This window comes from Coenobita brevimanus, chromosome 8 (genome assembly GCF_032717465.1).
Source record: "Coenobita brevimanus isolate Jiangsu-jjx chromosome 8, ASM3271746v2, whole genome shotgun sequence".
Classification (NCBI taxonomy): Eukaryota; Metazoa; Arthropoda; class Malacostraca; order Decapoda; family Coenobitidae; genus Coenobita; species Coenobita brevimanus.
In genome coordinates, this window is record NC_136961.1 from 47570131 (window position 1) to 47587732 (window position 17602).

The 17602-nt window shown below is 40.7% G+C and overlaps 1 protein-coding gene across 1 annotated transcript; it reads left to right on the forward strand.

Annotated features, from left to right (window-relative positions):
* Positions 1-1441: 1441 nt before the first annotated feature.
* On the forward strand, positions 1442-14892 carry Srp14 (signal recognition particle 14). The gene is made up of 4 exons (XM_080279268.1): positions 1442-1473; positions 8650-8722; positions 9598-9737; positions 11905-14892. The coding sequence occupies exons 1-4, from the start codon at positions 1444-1446 to the stop codon at positions 12022-12024; spliced, it is 363 nt and encodes a 120-aa protein (XP_080135394.1). The 5' UTR covers positions 1442-1443; the 3' UTR covers positions 12025-14892.
* The last annotated feature ends 2710 nt before the right edge of the window (positions 14893-17602 follow it).

The following is a 17602-nucleotide window of genomic DNA, read 5'->3' on the forward strand; positions in this document are numbered from 1 at the left end:
GTGGACAAGAGCCAATATGAGCCCTGTCTTTAAGGGAGAAAAATCTAACACCTTTAACTTCTGACCAGTCAGCCTGACTTCTGCTCACTGTAAGGTCGTAGAAAAACTGTTAAGAGGGAGCCTTCTTGACCACGTGGAGAAAAACAACTTAGAAGCTATCAACACGGACTTAGGAAAGTCTTGCCTAACACAGCTCCATGATTATCAGTTAGAATCGGAGGATGCAATAGATGAAAGAGACTGTGTTGATGTAGTATACTTGGATTGTAGAAAGGCTTTTGGTATTGTCCCACATTGTCGTCTCCTGACCAAACGGTGGTGTTGGTGTAGACGGTGAAGTACTCAGGTGGATTAACAGCTTCTTGAATCGGCAGCAGAGAGTCAGCGTCAGAGAACTCGTTCGGAATGGCTACAAGTGTGGAGTCCCACAAGGCAGTGTTCTGGGACCAGTAGTGGGCACGGTGTCTCAGTGGGAGAGCGTCGGCCTCGGGACCGGGGGTCGTGAGTTCAAGCCACGCCTGGTAGCTGCCATGCCGAGATGGGTAGCGCCCTCCTGTCACCTACCAAGGCTATATAATATAATAACGTCTAGCTCGGGGGAAACATTATTTTTATGGGGGACTAGTACTCTTTCTGGTTTTCAGTAATTATCTTTTACAAGAAGCCAGTTCAAGTAAAATTTTGCTGACGATGCAAAAATTTACCGCAGGATAAAAATGCCACAAGATGGCAATTGGCATTACCTTGCAGGAAGAGTGGAGTCAGAAATGGTTACTGCAATTAATGAAGAAAAATATAAGGCTATGCACATTGGGAAGCAGAACCCAGGGTACAAGTAGGTTCCATATAAACAGAGGTTGACTTGGTATCGCGTCTCTAGAACATCGCAGGATTAGAGGGGATATGATTGACACCTACAAAATATTGAAGGATTTTGACAAAATCAAGGATGGTTGTTTCCTACAGCTAGCACCAAGGGCTACCCACCTTGAAACACGGGGACACATCAAAAACTAGCAAAGCCCCGACACAGAACAACCCAGAGGAATAACTTCTAAACAAGAGTGATAAATAATAAGTAGCGCCAGTATTAACGTGTATAAGAATATCGTAAGTACTACCAGCATGAGACTGAGCTATTGAGAAGAGGCACCATTTATGAACTTTGACTACCTTGCCTCTTTTACTAAGGTAGGCAAATACTTGTCCCACTCAGTATATCGAGGCAGAATCCTAGTTATGATTTTGGCGTCATCTCGAATTTTGAGAGTTTGGTAATAATGTCGATAAGATCTTTATTATGTCATTGAAAATTGTTATCTTTGTTCCTATGTATACCTACAAGTAAATGAGTAATTTGTAACTATGTATGTCGACTACATATACAAATATATTCGGTGGGTTAATATGGAGATCATTCAGGAGTCAACAACCAGTGACAACATGGCTAGGGCACATCTTAGTAACGAGGTGGTAAGTAGCCTATTATAGTGCCTTCCAGTTGCGTGTACGCCCCTAAAATGTAATTAGAAATCACAAAGACATGTTTCTTTGAATTACATAATTATGGATATAGAGCTCCCTTCAGGTACGTGGACAGAGAGGTACACAATATGAGTTTGCAAGAGTTAGAGGTATACTGAGTATGATTTTGAATGAAATGACATTGTTTAACACTAGCTGGTGCATATTGCATGTTTGTGGATACTAACATATAACACTAGGTGGTGCGTACTGCATGTTTGTGGATGTTAACATATAACACTAGGTGGTGCATATTGCATGTTTGTGGATATTAACATATGGTTTACAGTGCAGTTGGTCACACCCAGAGCAGTATGTTGTTTGGTGATCAACGGTACAGCATATGACACTGTAACTGGCTAGGGTTGAAGGGCAATGCGATGGTTAATGAGAAGCACCAGTAAGCCTATTTGGTAAATATGAACCAAAGTGATGCACGGATTCAAGCTTTTTTCTTAAAACCATTGATTTTAGCCAAAGTAATTTTAGTACTAGATACATCGCAGGTAGTTAACATATAATTTTCGACTAAAGAAATGAAAACAAGCAAGTATATGAAATAAAGGTATTATTTTACAAGTGGACAATATGCAGTTTTGGAATTTTAGCACCATTATCGTATAGTATAGTCCCTAAGGATCACAACCCCCATTACCCCATTCGGAAATTGATTAGTACTCCCCTAAGATAGGTTAGGTATGTTGGGTTTGGTTTCGTTAGTTTTATTGTGTTCGGTGATGGGCATTTCTGACAAAAATGAAGGTCAGAAACATTCGAATCGCATCAAAAACTGCCAGAAAAATATATTGCACTGCCTGGGGGGTGTATTGTCCACTTGTAAAAATTTACCAAAATAAAGCCGGCCGAACAACACCCACGACGGTGTGTTTATTGCTGACCAAATTCGCAGTGCACTAAATAAATGTACACAATTACTATTTCAGTGGGCATCTGTCTAGAAAAGCATTACTTAACTGGGAGAGCTTTGCCCCCAAGACCCCCCCCCCATTAGCAATGGATACCTAACTGGGGGCTTCACCCACAGACCCCCCCCCCCAATGAGCATTATGTACTTAACATGCAAACTAAAGTGTGCATTGCATGAAACTTGCGCCAAAACAGTATCTTGCATTAAGGGCATTTGTTAACCATGTGCAATCGTCATATGACCATGTGATTGTGAAGGAAGGTGTAGCCATAAAGCAAATCTGTATATACACCACACAGGAGACATCCATTGAAATATTATACATGTGAGTAAAACAGCACTTGGTGATTAAATTAAATTGCTTCCTATTCCGTAAAATATAAGCTACGAGCAGTATTACATACAATAATGAACCCCCCTACTTATGAACGTTTTAAAAAAGCCCAGTATATATTACACTAATCCATAAATATTAACAAAGGATCTCATCAACAATTCATTCTAATAGGAAATTTGGAAATAGGGCATCACTGACATAGCTACATATTTAATGCCTGTTCACCTTAATTTTGTGTTTGGTTTAAAGTGGGTGGCCATTATCTTCGACTGCAGTAACAGGTAATTTCACTCCCTAAACCCAATTGTCCCTGTCATTCTGGGTTGATAAATAGGTTTGGCTGGGTTTGGTTAGGTTAGGGGAAAATATTAATTTGGATTAGATTGTTAGTCTAGGTTAATGAGACAAATGGTTGGATAAATTGATTCGGGGTCACAGTGACCCCAAAGTGATACTGCTAGACTTGAATTTTTGGTAAAATTTTATCACATGGTTGCAGTGATTCCAACCGTCTCCTGACAATCTCACCATCCATCAGGAAAAGTAATTTTACTACACTATGTGACAGGTATCTTTTCATTTTAAACTACAAAAAGTGGATAGGATTTAGCTATTTTATTTTTTTTTATTTTTTTAAAGGAAGCAGCCAGTTTGCCAGCAGCTTTGTGTTTACTGACCAGATGCATTGATTGTGGTGACAGGACTTCTCAGGGCATCAAACATTTGAAGCTGTAGTAAGCCTAACAATCCAGCCTACCCAGCATCTTAACCGAGCTTACCCAAACTTGAGGGCTTTGCCCCCAGTGCCCAGCCCCCCTTGACTTTAACTGCCTAGGACTGTCACTTGGTAACTTAGAAAGACGTGTAATACATAAAGGCCAAGTCTCAGTCAACTAACTAAACCTGAGTAAATCATGCCTAACGTAACATCCTGTCCTGGCTCAACCTAACCTGTCCTTACAACTGAAATTATCCAGACACAACATCAGTAAGGAATTTGAGATGCATGAAAAATAAGATGTGCTTTGGGAAAGTTTGTCAGGAATTACCAGTATATCTCGTGATGGTAACTTCATGGAAATGATGGTATTTGAGATATAACAAATATTTGTGTATTTAGTATTCACAGGTAAAATTTAAAAGTACCCATTATTTATGGTACTGGTAATCCATGAAGCATAAAAGATCTTTTGTGAAATGCACTATGCAACAGTATATTTGAAAGACCTGCACCTGTTTGGTAAATTATTAATGAATTTTTACAATTCAGTTTAGGAGAGAATTGTAGCTTGTAGGGCTTCAGAAATATTTCATCATGTAAACTAATGATAAGGTCATTACTCTATTGTCTGCCTGCTGATTTTGTTGTTTTCATTGGATATTAACCCCAGCAGAATCATTTAGTATGATTTATTGATGCATTGCAAACTTTACGTAATATTTATTTAGTTATTTTTAAAAATAATGTGACTGTCTTGAATCCTCAGAGACATCCTTTAATCCTAATCTTGGCATTCTTTGGTCCAGACCTTGGCATCACAATACAGATGACTTTTGTTGTTGCCATAGGCTCCTGGGGGCATGAACTTGTTGAACTGCAAACTGAAGTTCTCATTTAGCAGCTTACCATCCTCCATTTGGGGAATAGGAAGGGAGTTAAGGGAAGTTTGTATAACCAGATAGTCCAGATGATTCTGCAACCAGATGATTTTATTATACGGTACTTAAGATGGATCTCCAGTTATAAATGGGCTTCTATCTATCTATCTATTGCCAGATGCCTCAATCCTGTTCTGGATGGCCACAAACAGATCGCCTCCATGTCGCCCTGTCCCCCGCCATTTCACTGCCCTGCTCCCAACTCACACCCCCCTCTCTCATATACCTCTCCACCCTATCCCTCCACCTCATCCTTGGCCTCCCCCTCCCTCTCCCCCCCTCCACCTCACTCACATACTCTCTCCTCATCAGTCTTTCACCCTCCATCCTCTCCACATGTCCAAACCACCTCAGTGTATTCCTCCTGACGCATCCTGTCACATCCACATCCACTCCACAGTGCTCCTTTATATCCTCATTTGTCAGCCTGTCTCTCAAATGTGACTCCACAGGCTCCTCTTAAAATAACTCACTTCCACTGCTCTCTCTTGCCTTGTGTCCTTCCAACAACGTCCAAGCTTCACTTCCATATGTTAGAGTTGGTATCACAATACTGTACTGTCATGTAGTAACTTTTTCACTTCCATGCTCACTTCCCTGTTTCTTATCACTGCTTTCAAGGAACTAGCAACCTTTCTTCCTTGTTGTACCCTTTCAAGCACTTCACCCTGCAAACCTCCATCCTTACTCATCACACTACCCAAGTACTTATATGTACTCACATTTTCCAATTCCTCACCATCCAACCTCATTGTACATTCACTGACTTCACCTCTCTCAGAGACCATCACTTTACTCTTCCCTACATTCACCTTTAGATTCCATTTCTTACACACTCTTCCAAACTCATCCACCAAGCCTTGCAGCTCCCCTTCGTCATCACTCAACAACACAGTATCATCTGCAAACAACAGTACAGGGAGTTTCCAAACACTACCCTCTCTCACTAGGGCCACTCCAACATCCACTACCCTACCTTGTACCTCTTTTATTACCCCATCCATGTACAAATTGAACAACCATGGAGACATGACACATCCCTGTTTCAACCCAACTTTCAAAGAGAAAAAATTCACTCAGTTTTACCATCCACACGCACTGCAGCCTTCGCACTATCTTACATACTCTTCACAGCATTCAACAACTTCCCATCTACTCCATATATTCTTAATACTTTCCACAATCCTTGTCTATCCACTCTGTCATATGCTTTCTCCAAATCCATGAAAGCCACATACAACTTCTCTCCCTTCTCTTGAAACTTTTCCACTAAAGATCTAAGAATGAATATCTGATCTACACAACCTCTTCCCTTCCTAAACGCTCCCTGTTCTTCTCCAACTATATCCTCTGTTCTTTCTCTAACTCTGTCAATGAGAGTATCCTACCATACACTTTTCCTATTATAAATGGGCTTATTAAGGCTTTATCTAGCCCCTCCAATTCAAAAATCTTATCCAGAGTTGACTAAAATCATCAGGAGATAGCCAAAATAAAATGAAAACGGTGTCCATTGACATCATGGGTTAAAGTTCAGTACACAATATAAATAGATTAAGCTAAGAGGTGCTACGTCTTCAAAGCCACATAGAATACCAGTCACATTTCTTTGTTAACCCTGTCAGCACAAGTGCTGATCCTTAGATAGAGTAGAATAATATGGAATTATCAAGAAACCAAAAAAATATGTCACTGGATTCAAGGGATTAGTATTATTCTGATTGCCAATATACTGTACTCTGTTTACTTAAACAACTTAAAATTGCCATCTGTCATCTTGCTAAGTTGTAGCAGTAAATAAAACAATAATGTGTGAGTCTAGTCATGAAGAAGCTCAAAGCAAAGTAGGTAGAGCCATGGTATTGTCTTATTCTACCATTGAACTACATGATATAAGCTTCAAAAGGATGAACATCTGGTTCAAGGTGAAGTAAAACAACTATGGGTGAGCAAAAGGATGAAACTGTAGGCCAGGTTAGGGTGAAAAATTATAGGTGATTATTAATTGGGTGGGTGGGGTGGGGGAATGACTGTAGGGGCTAAGTATGATATCCAGTAAATCCTTCAGTACACTGTTGATGGTACTAAGTTGTGGAGACAGGCAGAGTATTTTAATTAGGTCATGCAGTGACAAAGTTGAAATCTGTCAGTGAAATTGCTTTTTTTTTTTTTTTTTTCCCCAGTAGGTGGGCAGAGCTTTGAAGAAAAGGGAGGGTGTGGTGTTAAAACTTATAAAATGTCTGATCATGGGTCATGTCAGACATTTTGAGTCAGGTCAGGCATATATCTGCTACTGGTACCATGTAATCCAGTACTATCTGTTTCATGGTTGGATTGTCATGGTCAGGTCACAATTTGAGTCAGGTCAGGCATAGATCTGTTAATGGTATCATGTATTCCAGTACTACTTGTTTGATGGTTTGATTGTCAGATATAGTCAGGTCAGACATAAGTCTGCTACTGGTACCATGTAATCCACCACTACCTGTTGCATGGTTGTATTGGTGACTAAACTGGCAGCCCCAATTATCTAGTCCAGTGAGGAGGGTGAGACACCCAGTGATTATGAAGGCTGTTGGATAAAGCCAGTGGAAGTCAGGCAGCCAAATGTAGGAGAGGGGAGCCTAGTTCTCATCCCCCATCTTGTATTTAATGTACCTTGCACTTCAGATGGTGCTTAAAACATTTAGTGCCTCATGGAGAGCAACTGACTCCCTTTGTCATCAGAGGTGGGGTGACGGGTGCAGTATGGCTGCAGTTTTTGAGGTGAGATGATGATCTGACCATGATGGTGCCAGTGGTGATAGATACTTTACCACTTGTCTGGCTGTGACAGTGGTGTCTAAGGGAAGTTGCTTTGGTGATTGCCACTCAGTTTGGCTCCTATGTTGATGTGATTATTCCAGTTAATGAGCATATAATGCTGGAGAGGTTTAACCCCCTGGTGCCTGGCTCCCTGCACTTTATCCCCGTCCCACAACTGGGCTTATTTTTGTAATTTGGATTTTCCAGAAAAAATGTACTGTATGTATATATACATATTTTACTCACAAATCAGTCACAAATTATAGACACACACAAAGAAGCGTGTACTTAACATCTACCGGTGTATATCTCCACTAGTGTGTGGGTTGCTCACTGCAGTCAGTACAGTACACGTGTAGTCTGCCCCTCCCACCTCTGTCCCAGGTAGTCTCTCCCCACACTCTTAGGCACATGAGAGAGCCCTCCACTCCACTCTCAGCGAGTTTGGCGCGCTGTAGAGTTGAAACTTGCCCGTGAAATATGAAAATGTCCTCAGAGGTGAGCCGTCGCCTGTCGACCACACGTCCTCAGACATGAACTGGTGTCAGGGGGTTAAGCACACTTTGGACTTTGTTTCATTCTATTGCAATATGCTCTTATAGAGGTGCGTGATTTTGTAGAGAGACGGTTGTTGATCTACAACAAATTTTACTCATGGGATGCATTGTTGGTTGGATAACTTCAGTGCAGTTTTTGATACTAACAGAGGAAATTTTAGGGAATGTGTGGCTATCTGTGGCTCTGGAACCAAGAATAGCACTAGTTCTTTCACTCAGGATTTTGCAGATCCAGATCTTCATGGCTGGACTTAGTATGCCATTGGCAGAGGGGTTGCTAACTAGTTTAACTGCATCCTTGTAAGTACTCAGTGGAGGATCTTTCAGAACTGCCTACAGACTTGCTGCTGCTGCAAAGGTGAATATCAAAGCGGAGAATTCCAAGATGATACCTAAAATGGCTCAATTTTGAGAAAGCGAACTATTGAGGTTGTCAGCACTGTATATTATTGAATTGGGAATTGATGGTTGGAGGTGGAACCAAGATTGTGAAGGCTGGAATGACTATTGCTTATAGTTTTCTTATTTTTGTGCTCTTTCTCTGTCTTGTCTCTGGACTCTACCCACCTCATATTTAAGTGAGTATTGCAGCACTGTTAACATTATAAAGATTATGATGGTAATTATACTTGATATTCTGTTGGTAAATTTAAAGTTTTCATCGTCATTATCATCTTGACCTTTTTGTCCCATCTGAGGATGAGGTAAGGCAGGGTCCAGAAAGCAAGGAAGGAGAAACACTCATTTAGTCAACATGCAAGTCCTTGAAATCTTGACTTCACTTCACAGGCATTACCATCCTAACACATTTTAAGTTTATAATTTATTTGTCATTCCAGTTTATGTCTGAACTGACACTGATGTTCCACAATTCGAGAACAAAGGGCACCGTAGCCACCACTATCAAGCGATGTGAGTATCCTGCATCGACCTGCTGGATTATAAGTTATTGTTACAAGTTGCCTATTATTATTTATTTTTTTATGCACTTGGAATATTTTGCACTGGAATATTTTGTTTAACTGACAGAAAGTCTAGCAGTTAAAGTCATCAAAAACTGTCGGAGTTCATCCTTTCTCTGTTGTTGGTATGCATAGGATTCTATTTAGGCAAGCACATAATAATTTTGTTTGGTTAGGAGAAATCTGCTGCAGTTAAGTAGGTGAGTCTCATCATTCATTTATTCATTCAGTCATCATCCAATCCTACATTGCCCCATGAGGAGCGTAAGAGCCCGGGGCTAGGCAAGTTGGTCCTGATATTGAAGATGAGAGTGACCAGCCTCACTCATCCCTGAGTGGCATTACGTGAGCAATAAACTCCAACCATCCCTTGGATATAAACCTTCACCGGCTCAATTTGATTGGAGCGCCGTAATTACTCACTAAACCACCAGGCGCCAAAATTTGGTTATAAGGTTCCAACCCAGCAGAGTAAATGGATTCTTGGTGTACAGGAAACCATTTGGCTTGTCACTCAGTGTAGTCATCCACAGGCAGAAGGTCGAGGAAAGAATGAAGGAATGAAAGACAGAAGAGGATGGAAGGAAAGAAGGATGGAGGAGAGGAAAGGGCAGACACCCAAGAGCAGCACTACTACTCTTTAATAATCTAGACTGTGGTAGCCCAACCATTCCAGAACTAGTTTAAATAAGTCAGTCATTCCTCATTTATCCCATTCCTCATCAGATGATGGTAGAACATTGCTGTATCCTAACCCACATTGTATAATGGTGGTGATGTTGGTAGTGATGATGACAGTGCTAGTATACTCTATTCCTTCCTCAGATGATGGTCGAACAGTGCCGTACCCAAAGCCACGGAAGATGAAGAACGGAAAGATGACTAAAGTAACGCCACTGCCTCAGCCAGATGAGTATTTTTGCCTTATACGAGCAAAGACCAAGGACAAGAAAATTAGTACTGTGGTGGGTATTTAAACAACATAATCCCTTGCTTACTAAGGACTTAATTTTCATACTGATTCCATTATTTCAGTTCTTATGTACATTCCCTGTATACTTTGGTACTTATCACCTTCATTGGATAGGTCTCTGCTGCATTCATGGAAATAAGGTGGACCCTCAAGCTTTTAGAAGCTTGGTGATCTAGTGGTGGCCCATATGTGTCTGATTTCAACTGATGTTTGGAATTTCTTGATTATGTCGTGTTGCTAAGAGACAGGCAACTAGTCACTCTCCATAAATGTCTGGACTGAATAGCTTAGTCCTGGGTCCCTGTGTGCTCCTGTTGGGGCAGTAAAAGAGTAGATGATAAACTCTAGTAAACTGCTATATTGTTAGACACTCGGTTACAGTAACTAAGTATAAACCATTAACTCCTTCAACCAGAGAACAGTAATTTCAATCTATTTGGACATTTCTGATACAGAATATTAGGTTGGTATTGTTGTGGCCTAAGGCATATCTTGACATGAGCCCAGTGGATTGCAAGCTTGAAATTGACCTCCTCCACCATCCTCTGTTGAAAGGATAGGGAGGGAGTAGGGGATGTTTTTATAACTGGGCAGCAAAACCTCCTACTTAATTTGGTGCCACCACATAAAGTATCTCTCTCCAGTGCCAAAATATTAGGTGGTTGTTGCTGATCAATCCCGGTCTGCCTCGCCAGGCAAACCCATTAACCACAGGCAAGCAGCCGCCCTTGTAGGGTCTTATGCAGTGGACTGATATTCCCATGTGGCTGACAATGCCTCACGATAGTGAGGTATGGGGGAAATTGTGGTGGTTTTGTTCCTGGATGGATAATGCATTTGTGTCTCCACCATTTAACAGGCACCATATCATGTTCCACACCACCACATTATCTGGTTATATACCACCCAGCATTGTTAATGGTTTTTTGGTTTACAGGAAATCATTAGGTTTGCCACTCATTGTTATGCCACCAGAAGTGGAAAGACAAGTACTGGTAATAAAATGTGACAGAATGGAAAGGAAGAAGTCAGAAGTAAGGAGTAGGCAACACTAGATTGAGTGAGTGAATGATGGTCATCACTAGTTGCCACCTAATTGTAAAATACAGTACAGAAGACAATTAAGCATCCACCAGTTTCATTATATATTACCAGGCGAGGTAGATTGTAAATACAGTACAAAAAGTACAATGCATAACAAATCCTTTATATCCTACAAAAAGCTGATATTGATGTTGGCTGGAGTAAAATAGTAGTACTGTAGTGCAACTGTGGGCTGTGAACTGCGGGTTAAATTGTCCCTTTCCAGCAATCCAACATCTTTTGATGGAAAGGTTGAGATTTGAGGAACATTCGTATAACTGAGCAACTCCACAACTTGGTTGTGTGGGTGCTACCTTGTGAAGGCATCCCTCACCAGCAAGAGAGTAAAATAGAAGCTGTATCTGGTGTGAAAAAGTTAAGACCATTTTGGCAGTTACTGGATAATCATTTTCAGTTTATGAGGTGTATGTATGTGTGTGAAGAAAACAGAAATGGAGGGAAGTGATGAAGTATGGTCACAGTAATTAAGTAAATAGGTCGGTAGATGTACTGTACTCTACTCTCTTTCATGCTTGGTTTTTCATTTTTCTATTTTGGTTTCCCTTCAAGTCGATAACTAATTGCCATCTTACTGTTTTATGAAATTAATGCATTTACCCTGCGCTTCTGGTCTGATCTTTCTTGTCTTTCAGTTTGCTTTTCGTTTACTGACATTCAGTTTCATTCATCCCTTCAACCTTTTTTTAAGGGGAGATGTCTTTCAGTGGACAGGTTAATGAAGGTTGTATCTGACCTTTCTGGTTTGAAGAGTCTCCTGTAAGGTGAAGAAAACAATCTTAAAGTAGCAAGAACAAAATATAAAATGCATCATCAGATGGAAGGTGTTAACCCCTTGAATCCAAGTAACTTTTTTAGTGTACTCATTCTGTTACTGGGCAGTGTTCTTCAGCTTAGGAAAGGCCTCTTGTACAGAAGGATTTATTAAGGCTGTATCTGTCTCCCTGCATTTTGAAAAATCTGTTCTGAGTTGATTAAATTGTCAGACGGCAAGAATTATATGAAAAAGACATCCCCAGGCTCAGTGGGTTAATACATTCAACTCTGTTCGTTTTTAGGTTCCTGCGGCAGATGTGATGAAGTTCCAGTTGCAGTTTGCCCAGTTCATGCGCTCCAACATGGATGGGCTCAAGAAGGAGAAGAAGGCTAAAAAGAAAGTTAAAAAGGCCACCCAGTAAAGGAGTTGTCTGGAAAGTGTAAGTTAAGTCACATAGGAGCCAAGGTGCTTTAAAAGGGTATCGGATGAAAATGTTGATATAGCAATGCTGGGTTGCCGTAAAGGTGAACAATAAAGGAGTATCAGAGGAAGATATATGGGTATAGTACCCGTTGGCATTAAGGCGAGTTTCTGTGGAGTTGCGTTGTCGTATATTCACCAAGCAGGATTGAGGAGATGTGTATGGATGGGGAAATAAAGTTTATGCAGGGAAGTCATCATCACTGGTGAGAATAAGGTTGGCATAAAGGGCTTGGGTTGGTCAAAGGCTGCACGTTGCATGAGGAGGAAGGGTTGCTGTGTTGACTGGCTGTAATTAACAATTAAGGGGGTCTGTTTTTAATTGGATTCAGATTTGTGCTACAACTTTCAAATTCAGATTTGTGTTACGATTAGGTAGCTATTTTGTTTAGATTCTGATTTGTGCTACAGCTATGCAGGTCTTTCTTGGCTGGATTTAGATGTACAGTATGCTATAAATAAATAGATCATTTTTTATTGGATTCAGATGACATGGCTTTTTAAGTTTATCCAGGGCCCATTGCTTTTATGCTGATTCCCATTATTCTCTTCTTTTGTTTTTTCAGTGTGATATTTATGAATGTATCCTAGTCTTAGTGCATTCAAATCTGTTTTATCTAAATTTTCTTATTTGGGTATTGAATATTATCTACATTATGGCAGCAGTTTGCACTATGTATTTGTCAAAAATTTTCAGCGCTATGACATTTTGTACCATGGGTTTGGAGGTGATTTGCCAAAAAATTCCCATTATTATAGGACTGGAGGCATAAGAGTACTGTACATTCCTCTCATTTGTGTTAACATGTGAGTGATGGGTGTCGTGGCACTGCTGGTTGTGGTGTAAGTGGCTTACCAGAGTTAGCACAGGGAGGCAGGTAACTGTTCACTCACTAGATGTATGGCCGTGATGCAAACAAATCTTGCTCCCTTCAAGCCGCATTAACTATACAGTACTTCCTGCCGTAGTGGCTGAGGTTCATTAGTGTCACCATCCATTGACAAACCAGCATGTTTACTACCTTCTTAATATGATGTGGTGGTAAACAGAATGATCCCTCGGTTATTGCGCACTTGGTTATAACAGTTTTTGTTATCACTGCTAGATGAAAATGTGCACTCCTGCCATTTTTGTGCATTTTTTGGCTAAAAAAAAACTTCATTATTGCACACCCGATCTGGTTTCCACTGATAATGATGGTGCAAAATTTGTGTTTTCTGATGGCTGTGAGAGATTCAAAGATGAGATCCTACTTGAGGAGTTAATCCTAGGTGGTTGAGACCACTAACTCTCCAGCCCCTAGCCTCAGAACCCCTTACCTCTAGTACATCTGAGGTCTCTGTATGGTACATCTTTATTGTGCCCTTTTCATTGTTTTCCATTAACCTAACCATGCCTGTGTGTGTTTCTCATGCCTGCTATAGCAGTATGTATGTAGTTAGTGGGTATAAATTGTTGTAAAAGGGAAATTGGGGTTTATGAGTGGGGTACCCTAGTACCAGTTAGGATAAATCTCATAGGTTTTTCACTTTTATTATCATTCAGTTTTGTTCTCATGCACTAGGTAAGGTACCAGTCATGTGCAATAACCAAGGGATCACTATATTTCGGTAAATTTCCCACCTCCAATGGGGTAACGTTTTATCAGATCTTGGCCGTACGCCAGTTATTCATTTTCTGCACATGTGAATGGATACAGCATTATAACAGTTACCGTATACTTAAAATGTTGCTGTTAAGTACAGTACCGCTTTGATAAGAAATATTTTCTGTTCACTGAAACAGTCCTTCAACCCTTTCAGGCTTTATGACACAACAGTCAAGACTGTATTCAGTCAAGCTTCCTGGTACTGTACACAGTGCAGAAAATGCACCATTTGATTTAAATTGGCAAAAAAAAAAATTCATCCATTTCTACCATTTGATAAATTAGCTAGTGTTATTTCAAAGGAAGAATATGTTAAGTGTTCATCCTGCCACCCATATGATGCTGTGAAAGACCACCTGCTGTAAAAGTGACCCGGAGATGTATGAAGCATGTCTGGGATGCAGGTAGTCATTCTCTGTATGCTGCTGTCTGCTCATAATCATTGCATTATGTAGCTGAGGTGTTGCTCGCTGCATCTGTGGCAGTATCCTTGACAGAGACACATCATTGCTTGTGATGGAGTCAGACTACTGTGCCAGACACCACTCCAGTTGATTTTGAACCCAGTTGCACTTGAGTACTTTCCCCTGTATATGGCAGTTCTCTGAACCATGTGGGAAATCAAAGGAAGTACCTTCATGCATTGTACACTACTTGTACTGATGTAGTGCATTAACACGTTGCCCTCTTACTCTCTGTAGACACCTGGTGGTCTAGTGAGTTAAGGCATTCCATCTGGATGTGTGACATCAGGGAAAACTTCACTGGGGTTGGTTGCTCATTTAATGCCAATCTGGGGCAATCAGTTGATCATTCATCTTAAATGTCTGTATTGGGCAGTCTAACCCCAGGTCCACAACACTCATGATTGGGCAGTACTGGATTAAATGGTGTTTGGTTGTGCCATGACACTCTGTAACTGCGTGGGTGTATGTGTTGCTTTGGTGTACTTGTGCCATGACATTCTGGTGCCCTTCATGTCTCGGATGCTCACGTCTCCTTGTGCCTGACTGTAAAATTATTTCCCAACCCTGGCCAATCTGAATGTTGGTGAAAGTGTTGTCAGTTGTGAAAGTTATGGTTTAGGTATTCAGATTTCTCATGTTTAGAAACTCGTTAGCTAACTACTATTTTTCTTCTGTTGGAAGTTGATAATAAAATGTCAGAGGTGATTGTCTTATGCTTTTTACTACTGGAACATTGATTTCGGGCTTTCTTCTTGGATTGTAAAATACCAGTACAATAGTTGAGTTTTTTGTTCGGACCTGATAAGATCCCAGATGCCTCTCAGATAAATTGATGGCCAATTGTAGTCAGACTGAAGGGTGGATTTTACCAGTAACCATGGAGACACTCCTGCAGTACCTCATACATGTTAAGATGAACATGATTGTCTTCAAATCTTTCCTTGATAATTGTTCCAAAAGTCTGGAATTCATGTTTTTTGAATGGAACGATAAATACTTGAATATATCTTACTGTGACCATCATAAGATTTCAGATTTCATGTAACCACAACTCATACAGCTTACAGAATATGAGGTGTCCCAATTTTGTCAGCTAAGGAAATATATATATATAGATAGATAGATAGACTATCGGATACGATTATGTGAAGCTACAGAATGTGGTGAATGTTTTTGGCGTATCTGATAGAGCCAGGATTCTGGGGGCTTGAATGATGAGAGAATGGAAGCATGGCCTATTGGATTGGGCAGATTTGGGCTGTCTGGACATTGCTCCTCACTCTGCCGTAGGGTGGGAAAGGAGGTCCAGATGATGATGATGATGATTATATATATGTATGTGTGTGTGTGTGTCTGTGTCTGTGTGTATCTTGCTAATGCCTTGCCCCCTCCCTGGAACTTACCGATAGGGGATGGTCAAGATAAAAGTCTCCTGGCTGCTCTGCCCTTAACTTGAATTTGGGTGACATCCTTTTTAGATTTTCTACCAGACAATTTTATTCATCATAGAAAGGGCCTCTTATTTAAAGGCATTTATTATGCTGGTATCCACTTCCCTCCATTTTGAAGGCTATTCTAAGCTGAATAGAGTTATCAGGTTGTGGAGAACATGAACTAAAAAGGGCATCACCCAGTTTTGCTGGGTAAAGCATCTCCTTTTACTTTCTTAACAGTCTTCCATTACTGATTCCAGACTTGTCCCAGTTATACTACTGTATTGTTCGTCACCACCATCCCTGTTATCATCATCATGATGACTACCACCATCTTTTGTCTCACCCAGGGATGGGGTGAGGAAGGATTCAGAAGCAAGGAAAGGGAACATGAAGGCACAGAGTGGGTGAATCATCACCCTCATGCTTAGTGAAATGGGCCTGCCAATCACTCATGCATTATTCAGGTACCTTTACACTTTGTCCCACCTCACATGCCTAACCTCAACGCCCCCTCCCCTCTCTATTTTTTTATTTTTTTATTTATTTATTTATTTTTTTAACTGGTCATACACCGGCCACATGGTCAGTCTGCCTTTTATCTATCTGTCTATCTATATAGATATATAGATATAGATATGTATATATTCCATCCATCCATCATCCAATCCTATATTGCCCCATGAGGAGTGTAGGAGCCCAGGGCTAGGCAGTTGGTCCCGACATTTAAGATGAGAGTGACCAGCCTCACTCATCCCTGAGTGGCATTACATGAGCAATCAACCCCAACCATCCCTTGGATATAAACCTTCACTGGCTCAATCCGATTGGAGCACAATAATTACCCACTAAACCACCAGGCACCAAAATTTGGTTATATGGTTACCACCCAGCATAGTAAATGGTTCCTGGTGTTCAGGAAACCATTTGGCTTGTCACTCAGTGTAGAGTCACCCACAGGAAGAGGGAAGAATGAAGGAAAGAAAGACAGAAGAGGGGGTGTAAAGTCACCCATAGGCAAAAAGACAAGGAAAGAATGAAGGAAAGAAAGACAGAAGAGGATGGAAGGAAAGAAGGAGGGAGTAGAGGAAAGGGCAGACACCCGACAGCAGCACTTCATCGAGTGAGTGGATGGTGAGCACCCCCACCTACCACTGTACAGTATATATATATATATATATACAGTATATAGCTAGGTCAAAATGGCTCTTTTTCTCAATAAATACTCTATTTATGGCTCTTTTCACGATGCTGGTCACTGAGAGACTGATGCGGCATTCTGTGGGATTGTGTTTGTGTGTGCGTATATGTAGGGTTGCCACGCTGGTTGACGTTTCCCTTTCATCCATTTTTTACCGAACGATAATTCGTTAAATGATCATAACGCTCAGCCTGCTCAAGGTGGTCATTAAAACCGAAATTTGTTAAAACAGGGTTCGTATATTGAGGGTTTACCTTATAGATGATAGATTCACTGCTGATACACTGGCCAAATGGTCATTCTACTATCAAGTTGAAAAGAGGTGTATAATTCTTTTCATGTTCTCTGTACCTCTATATATATTCAGCCATTTTCATCCTTCCCTAACAGCATTTTCATACATTTACTGTATCCATCTACCTCCTTTGTACTGCATTTCCTGCCACCTTCAGTCCCACTGACATACACCCTTTTCACTATCCTGTCTATGTCACTCTTCCCATATGACCGTACCATCTAAGCACACACTTTTCTGTCGTTAGCAGCAGGTTTCCTTACTCCATGTATTATGCAAGTTACACAGAGGCAAGTGAAACAGGCGGTTGAGCTAAAGGTTCATTGTCAGTTAGGGAGGATGGGGTGGGTCATACATAGCAGTTCACTATATGACAATGTTAGTGTGAAGTAAAACATTTTGTTCATTGCAGACTTTTATTGTGTTCTTATTTATCACATGTGTCAGTATAGTAAACATAGTGGTCAAGACCCT

Coding starts and splice junctions, on each gene's coding strand:
- Srp14 (XM_080279268.1), top strand. CDS start 1,444: ATGGCTAGGGCACATCTTAGTAACGAGGTG. Junction 8,723..9,597: donor AGCCACCACTATCAAGCGAT/GTGAGTATCCTG, acceptor TTCCTTCCTCAG/ATGATGGTCGAACAGTGCCG. Junction 9,738..11,904: donor ACAAGAAAATTAGTACTGTG/GTGGGTATTTAA, acceptor GTTCGTTTTTAG/GTTCCTGCGGCAGATGTGAT.